We start from the raw sequence: 8,726 nt of genomic DNA on the forward strand, positions 1-8,726 counted from the left end.
GCTAACATTCAGTTCTCATATTCGACCTGTTGGATTGAGAGAAATGGGCAGGCATGAAGACCTAAGTGACCTTGACAAGGGTCAAAGTATTATGATCTGACGTCTAGATCAGAGCATCACTGAAACACCAAGGCTTGTGGGGTTTTCCTGGTCAGCAGTGGTGAATGCCCTCTTGCATTGGTTTAAGGAGGGACAAACCACAGATGGGTCACACGGCTCATTGATGCATGAGGGCAACAAAGTCTATCCTCCCAGTTCCAAATCAACAGAAAGGCTGTTGTGGCACAAGTCACAGAAAATTTTTAATGATTCCTACGGGAGGACTCACAGTGCATCAGGGCAGTGGAGCTACAGACCGGTCACAGTGCCCATGCTAACCCCTGTCTACCATCAAAAGTGCCTATAGTGCAGGCAAAGGAACTGGACCTTGGAGCAATGAAAGAAGGTCACATAGTCGAGTGAGTCCCTTTTTCTTTTCCATCACATTCATAGCTGGGTGCATGTGTGCCGTTTACCTGGGAAGGTGATGGCACCAGGATGCACTGTGGAAGAAAACAAGCTGGTGGAGTGAGTGCGATGCTCTAAGCAAACATGCACCTTGCCACACTGCACACATTGTTCAGGAAATGTTTGAGGAACATGACGAAGAGTTCAAGGTTTTCTCCAGATCTCAGTCTGATCGAGCATCTGTGGGACATGCTGGAACAACAAGGCGGCTTTACCTCACAACTTACAGGCCTTAAAGGATCTGCTGCAAACGTCTTGGTGCCAGATACCACAGGACTGCTTCAGACATCTTGGAGATTGCATGCCTCGGTGCATCGGCACTGTTTTGGCAGCACAAGGGGTACCAACAGCTTATTAGGCAGGTGGTCATAATGTTTTGTCTCATCTATGTATACAACAACAAAATGTGAAAACATTAACCAGAACTGTTTACCTGCAGTTTATCACTTGCAAACGCACTCGCTAATGCTGTGATTGTTTATCGTTTGAGCAACACTCAGAAAAGCCAGTGACCTGTGACAGCGATTTATTAACTACATACACGTTAATTGTAAGATTGAACTGAGCTGAGCTGCCTGTCTGATGCCTCCCTTTTTTGCTCTGGAACCTCCCCCATCCCATGGACCTTCCGGATCTATCACTACTCACTGTTCTAGGGCCTCATCATTTACAAATTAAAACCTGATTTAGCCTTGTCATATCTGTATAATAATAATCAATGACTAATTTGTAACCTGTCTTGCACATGCTGCATTTCATATAAGGATTATAGAGTAAACAAAAAAAATCTAAATTATTGGTTATTGGTTTTGGCCACAGTTAAGCATTTATTAATGGTTATCTTGTTATCACAGAAAATCTATTTTGGTCCGTCCCATATATATTTCAATGTTTATTATGATACAAAATTTAAAAGACTGAAAGGATGTGTTTTAATTGTATCATGTTTGCTTAGAAAATAGTGACCATGTTTAAATACCAATGATAACAGAAAAAGGTCTGCATGCTAAGATGAGCTGCTAATCAGATATTGTGTTTTTCCAGATGCTTAGTTGTCTTGAGCACATGTATCATGATCTGGGGCTGGTCAGAGACTTCAACATCAACCCCATCACCCTGAAGAGATGGCTGGTAAGGAAAAGTCCTATATTGTTATTCCAGACACAGATAAATCATGAACAGTAAAATCATCAATATCAAGTCAGCAGAGACACTGAATTGTTACAGAAACAGTTCAGAATTAGAGTCTAGTCCATTCAGTTTGACTCTATTTGACTGTTACTAGACCAAAACAAAAGTTCAGTGGAAAATCTCAGTGAAACCATACCAGGGCGCCGCTTAATTTGTCCAATAAAAGCAGTGTCCATGTGTCCCTTTTGTAGAAACTGATCTTACAGAATTGAATGAAACATCTTCTGGCAGCATCTGTTGCACAAAGTCCTGTGTAGTAAATCACTGCTGTCAGAGCAAAACCTCGTATCTCCATTTTTGTCATGTTTTTAGTTTTTGACGTAATTTGAAAGTGTGTTTGGTCATTTACATTGTATGTGAATTCCAAGAATGGACCAAAATAAATAGCCCGAAATTACTTGGAAAAAAAATTACATTGACTTACATGGTGTTGGGGTCTGTGGGACCCATTTTCAATGTGTACCAAAAGGAAAACTGATGAGATTTAGATTCCTTGGCCTTTGCTCATTTTCTGTGAAGAACATATAAAATAACACATGTTCGATGACTTCACACTGTTCACCCCTCTACATATTTATATCACACATGTGGTGTTGGGTGAACCCGCAGGGAATACAAGCGTGGAGGTGCTGTGTCCCTTCACTCTGTTCTCCTCCTACATGGCCGGTTGTTAGTGTGTGTGTGTGTGTGTGTGTGTCTGTATGTGTTTGTATATGTGTGCGTGTGTGTGTGAGGGTGGACAACATGGACAGGCTGCTGACTGGCTACAGCTGCTAAAGGAGAACCCTACGCTGGACGCTTGTGATATTTTAAACATTTGGTATTTTTACATAAACTGTTCTGGCTGTATTGATTTGAAAAACAATAATGTGATGGGTCCACCAGACCACTGCGTAATAAATACGTCAACACCACACAAGGGTTAAAAATAAAGCATGTTTTTTTCTTTCTCCTGTAAAGTTATCATTTCGGAGATAGTAGGTTTTGTTCCGACATCAGTTTGCACAGAGTGATCTTCCAGAAATGCAATTTCACTGTTTCTCTGTATCTGTTTATCTAGGTTTAATTTGTTGAAAAGAAAACAAAAATAGGCAGGACCAGGCTTAACAAAGCCATGTCCAGTGATCTTTCAGAATTGTGTGAAACATCTTTTGAAAGCATCTGTTGTAAACAGAACTGAACTGAAACACTGTTCAACACTGATCTCCTTCCTTTTATGTGTTTATAGCTCTGTATTCATGATAACTACAGAAACAACCCGTTCCACAACTTTCGTCACTGCTTCTGTGTCACTCAGATGATGTACAGTATGATCTACCTCTGCAACCTCCAGGTAATGCACTCCTCATCATCCCTCTGCTAACATCACTTACAGCAAACAAAAGCTGACAAGAATTAGCTGTTCTTCATTGTTTGTTGTAGACCGGTTAGCCTTTTTGTAGCTAGCATCCTCATAACCTCTAATGCTAGCAGTATCAGAGTGACCTTTAGATATTTAATAGGACAAGATAAGATGTACTTAAATCAGATAAGGCAGACAATTGATACAACCTTTACACAGCTACATTTATTGTTATTATTACATGTAAACAATTGATCTGGGGGCAACGTGGAGATGACACTGACTTTTGGACGGTGGATATGATAGCTTTAAACCAACGCTCTCCTCTAATCAGGACACACTGTTTGAACAGGAGCCGACTAGCAAGGGGTAGGGAAATTAATGCTATAAAAATGAGGGGAGAGGTGGAGACAAGGAGGATTATAGAACTACAAAGTAAAGCAAGGGAAGGGTCAGAGATAGAGGCAGACAATATGATGATATTGTTGTGATAAATTATGTATCATCTGTACTTTTGGAACAACTGCATGTTTCCATGTATCGTAAAGACAGATTTAGCCCAGAGACGGGCACAAGTAAATAAATGATGTAGTACTTGAAACTTAACCACCTACAGGCCTAATAAAAGACTTCTCTAAATTAGCAAAAGTGAGACAAATAGAAAAAAACTGAATACGTGTCTCACCTGAATCTTTGAGTTACAGTTAAATTAGTGGTCACCAGGCTAGCTTTCCCGGTAGGCTAGTAAGCCACACTTCTGGCTGAGTCTAGTGGGTTTCATCGGTCACTGTGGACAACAGCCTGCTACTTTAATAAGAACGGGCAAAGTGACTACCATGCAAAATAACCAATCACAGACTGTTCTTTTTGTGTGACATCTAAGAGCAGCATTATCAAACGTGCTGCAATAAAAAAAGACCCTCTTAAAACAAAGTCATTTACTGTCTCGTAACATCTCAGAAGCCAATGAAGAATTCTGTGTTGACTGTAAGGAAAATTCTTAAAAATTAAAACAATGCCACAAACACTGTTTATCCAGTAACTTTGTCTTGCTCCAAAATACTAATTACTAATGATCATTAAGCACGTTATTTTACACATAAAGAGCAAAAAGGAGAGAGAAACATCGTCAACCTTACAACTTGCTTCCAAATGTTGAACTAAGACAGACTGAAAAGTTTATCTTTTTCTAAGTTTTTATTTTGTTTTATTTTATTTATAATTATGGCCTTTTTTTTTATCTAAATCCAAATTTGGACTCAACTACTACAAAGTCTTGACTCAGACTTGATGTGTCCAGGTCTCAGTCTTGACTCGGTCTCGCATCTAATGGCCTTGACTATGTTGACTATGTTGAAGTGACCACTGGAGGTCCTTTAAACATTTAAAGGGTCCTGCATGTCTCTTTGATGAAAGAAATTTTTTAGGTTAGTGTACATGAACACAACAACTGCATGGTAGCAATTTTTGCAAATGACTTCGATGTATAATTTTTGATAGCTTTTTAAATGCAGCACAATTTTCATTCCAGTTTGTTTGAAAAGCTCAGAAAAAATAAGAACAAATATAGATACATTGTGTTTCGTCAAAATAGGATCTTATATTTTTGCCCCACTAAAGGGAAGGTGGGGGAGGGTGGGAGGAGAAAAGGGAGCGTGAGTGTGCGTGTGACGTATGAAAAGGTGAAGGGGGAGCCTCCTCACTGGAAGATGCGCTCAGCCTCTTATTCTTCTCTTTGCGGTTTGGTTGCCATGGACGTCTATTCAGATTTTCAGGTTTCTTCTTAATTATCTGCTTTATAATGGGGGCAGCAATCAGAGGGCTAATTGTGCCATCCTGTTCACAAGGACACTGGAATACTTAAGTGCCCCCCCACCACCCCACACTCTCACATTCACCCAACTCAGCGGCAGGAAGAGGAGGATTTATAGATTTGTGTGTTTTTTTTTTTTCTTTTTCAGGAAAAGTTCTCACAGTTGGACATTCTGATCCTGATGACCGCAGCTGTGTGTCACGACTTAGATCATCCTGGATACAACAACACGTAAGACATACATACAACAACACATGCGTAAATATTAATACTTCGTCACATCGGTAGTGGAAAAAGTACAGAAAGACTGAAGTCTAAATATGGGTACTGAGTCAAAATCTTACTCACTTAAAACTGAAAGTATGTCGCTATAAATATACTTACATGCATCTAGAGCTGGACAATATGACAGTATTTATTGTTATTGTGATAAATTACGTAACAATATGGCACAATATGCTACTAATAAAACACTCCTCAACTGCATGTTTGCTTACCGAGTGCAGTTAGTCCTGTTTAACTGGGATTTTATGCAGCAGAGTATGTGAAATGTTCAATATAGATCATTGTGTGCATAGTTTTTGATGGTATTATTTAAATGTGTCACCTGTCTGGCTTTTCTAACTCATCAGATATCAGAAAATATATATATATATATATATATATATATATATATATATATATTGTGCTATGTATTGTATCGTGATTGTAATATTACATTTTTGGCCATATCAGCTGGAGAACTATCTATATGTATCAATGTGTAAACATACTGAAGTATATAAAAATAAAAAATAAATGTTTGAACAGATAACATAAAAAATCTTTTTAGTAGAAAATAAAAAGTATTTTTGTTGTCTGTGACTTTATGTAACTTTATGCCAGTTGATTGCCTCCATGTAACTATACTAGTGAGTCCACTTGATCTTATCTCTTTTCAACAAACCCAGTGTCTGACGTGATGACTAATAAACAGTACTGTTTCTTGCACAAGGATGAATTAGTATAGATATGGTCAGTTTCATTTTACACTGATATAATTTTTTAAAAATGCATGGAAACAAAAAATAAATACAAAATGAGTGAAAAATGTAACAGCCTTTGATATTTGTGACCAGCACGTTGAAGGTCTAAACGAAAAGATAAGTAAAAATGATGTTTTTTTTTCTCCTGGAATTGCAATTGAGTATTAAACAAGTATTAAGTATTTCAATAATATTTCAGCAAAGTACCCAAGTATACTAACAAATCCCTTCAGTATTTTCCACCCTGATTAACATACATTCAAGTTATGAAATGTTCCTTAGAGTTTTTCAGAGGTTTTCTTGAAACAGTGATTAACTGTATTTTATAGAATATTAATAGCTCATCTCCATCGTTTATCTCTCTCCATCTGTGTCTCTTTTTCTTTTTTTCTTTCTTTTTATTCTGTGTCTTTTTCCTGCAGATATCAGATCAATGCGCGGACAGAGTTGGCAGTGAGGTACAATGACATTTCTCCGCTGGAGAACCATCACTGTGCTGTGGCCTTTCAGATTTTCTCTCAGCCGGAATGCAACATATTCTCCAACTTCGATGCTGAGGCCTTCAAACAGATCCGTCAGGTGTGTCTTAGTGTGTGCGTCTGTGTGGTGTGCAAATAGGTTCATGTGGATGGCCCAATTAAAATGAACACATATGAATTCTTGTGGAGTTGCAGGTGATACTATTTATTCTTTCCACATGCCATGTGGTGCTGAAGCTGCCCTGTCTGGTGTAGTGCAGTGGATAATTCTGCTGCTCTCCATGTAGCTACACCATGCTACACCAATAAGAGTCCTTGGGCAAGACTCCCAACCCTACATTAGCCATTAGCTTACCTCTGTAATAAGATTAAAACTGTGAGTCGCTGTGTGTGAGAGTGACTGCAGGAAAGTCCTGCACATGAGAAGAATTCCACAGAACAGCAAGATCCAAAAGTTTCTCTTTGTTAAAAACATCATTCTTTTTATTTTTGGACAGAAAAACTTTAGAAAAGCTTCTTATTCTTATTCAAAGGTCATAATCTTTAACTCTATCTTTGCTTTAATCTGTCCTCATGTCCACAGTAATCAGGGTAAAATGAATCAGCATGTGGAATCGGATCTTTCTGAGTGCTACCGTGTTTCTATCAATATATAAAAGTGATAAACGAAAAGTTATGGCTGTATGCACTGTGAAAGTTTATGGGCGCACATTCAGAACACAATACACATTGCTATGGAAACGCTTTTTATTGACTTGTTTCATTACAGTTACAGTAAAAGGAGACTGAAGTGTGGAGCATATTCCTGTTCATATATCATATATGGTTTATGTGTTATATGCTGGCTCAAAATGTTAGTTTGTCACACTGTAAAAATGTTCAGATGTTAGATTGTATTTATATATATACCAAAATAAATGTGACAACTGCATTGAGAAATAGCACTATAAACATTAAAAGGCAGAAGTGTGTATTTTTGCTTACAGTAGCAGACATTATGACTAATTAGTGCATTTACCTTAGCTCATCATTTATTTTAGACATCCCCTTTTCTTTCACAGGGTACTATTACTCTTATACTAGCCACAGACATGGCTCGGCATGGGGAGATTCTCGACTCCTTCAAGCAGAAGGTGGACAGCTTTGACTTTACCAATGAGGAGCATGTCACCTGTGTGAGCATTAACTATATTCTTCAGACTTTTTTTTTTCCCAGCAGAATGTAGTATCTCTTATAGCACATTTACTTGGCTCATTAAACGTATTATACTGTGTAAAGCACTTTCAGAGCACTGATTACTATTATTATTATTATTATTATTATTTGTGGTAGTAGTAGCAGTATTGGATTATGACTGTTTAATGACACTGTTTTATCCATGCCTGTGTCTCTGATAGCTGAAGATGGTGTTGATAAAGTGCTGTGACATATCTAATGAGGTTCGGCCGATGGAGGTGGCCGAGCCGTGGGTGGACTGTCTGTTGGAAGAGTATTTCATGCAGGTGAGTATAAGACACTTGTGGCCTTTAACCTCATATTCAGAACAGCTATGGTGTACACAGTTTTCTACTTACACTTAATGACATCAACTAAGACATGTTTGTTGTCTGAAGTTTGCTTCTTTAGTTTTTGCACTGGAGCTACTGGGCTAATGTAGCTAACAAGTACAGGAGACCACCAGTTAGCACAGTGCAGATTGCATGCCAAAGTCAGCATTCACTTGCTTCAAAATGTTGAGTTGTTCAGTAATTTCAAATAGACCTGTTTGTGTTTTCTGACACTGTATTATATAGTAGTATCTTTAAGTATGAAGTGTGTCTATACTATTGGTCCATTTCTGAAGCATGTCACATATAGTTAGTGATGCGTTCATTAAGTTTTATTGCTGTCACATTTTTCATCATTTTGAATTTTCTCTTTATACTACATACTCTGGTAATTGGAGAATGCTGTACTCAGGTTTTTACTTACTCAAGGTGTGTTTGAAAAGACTTGATTGTGACTACTTTCCTGTATTTATTTTCTCTCTGTGTATAACAAGAGTGACCGGGAGAAGGCAGAAGGTTTACCTGTGGCTCCTTTCATGGACAGGGAAAAGGTCACTAAACCTACCGCTCAGATTGGCTTCATCAAGTTCGTCCTCATCCCCATGTTCGAGACAGTGATGAAGGTGAGAACATGACTTGCTAGATTGGGCTGATGTTTATGAAAAGACACTGAGTGGCGTTTGCATAGAGACTCCACTGCTATGTTACAAGGAGCAAGTAACACAACCATCAGTGCTAATGTAAGCTCTGACTGGATTGACCTTGTTTTAGAAAAGCTCATTTTATCCAATGAAGTTTACACTTAGTTTCAATGTAATCTT

The 8,726-nt window shown here is 38.2% G+C and overlaps 1 protein-coding gene across 3 annotated transcripts in view; it reads left to right on the forward strand.

Moving 5' to 3' along the window:
- Positions 1–8,726, forward strand: part of pde9a (phosphodiesterase 9A) — a 48,795-nt gene that overhangs the window by 36,571 nt on the left and 3,498 nt on the right. For all 3 annotated transcript variants that reach the window (XM_036570302.1, XM_036570292.1, XM_036570284.1), the window contains exons 10-16: positions 1,552–1,638; positions 2,927–3,031; positions 5,002–5,084; positions 6,301–6,457; positions 7,419–7,532; positions 7,756–7,860; positions 8,400–8,528. In XM_036570302.1, coding sequence (XP_036426195.1) covers positions 1,552–1,638; positions 2,927–3,031; positions 5,002–5,084; positions 6,301–6,457; positions 7,419–7,532; positions 7,756–7,860; positions 8,400–8,528 — 780 coding nt within the window. The remainder of the gene's footprint in view (positions 1–1,551; positions 1,639–2,926; positions 3,032–5,001; positions 5,085–6,300; positions 6,458–7,418; positions 7,533–7,755; positions 7,861–8,399; positions 8,529–8,726) is intronic.

This window comes from Colossoma macropomum, unplaced genomic scaffold (assembly GCF_904425465.1).
Source record: "Colossoma macropomum unplaced genomic scaffold, Colossoma_macropomum, whole genome shotgun sequence".
NCBI lineage: Eukaryota > Metazoa > Chordata > Actinopteri > Characiformes > Serrasalmidae > Colossoma > Colossoma macropomum.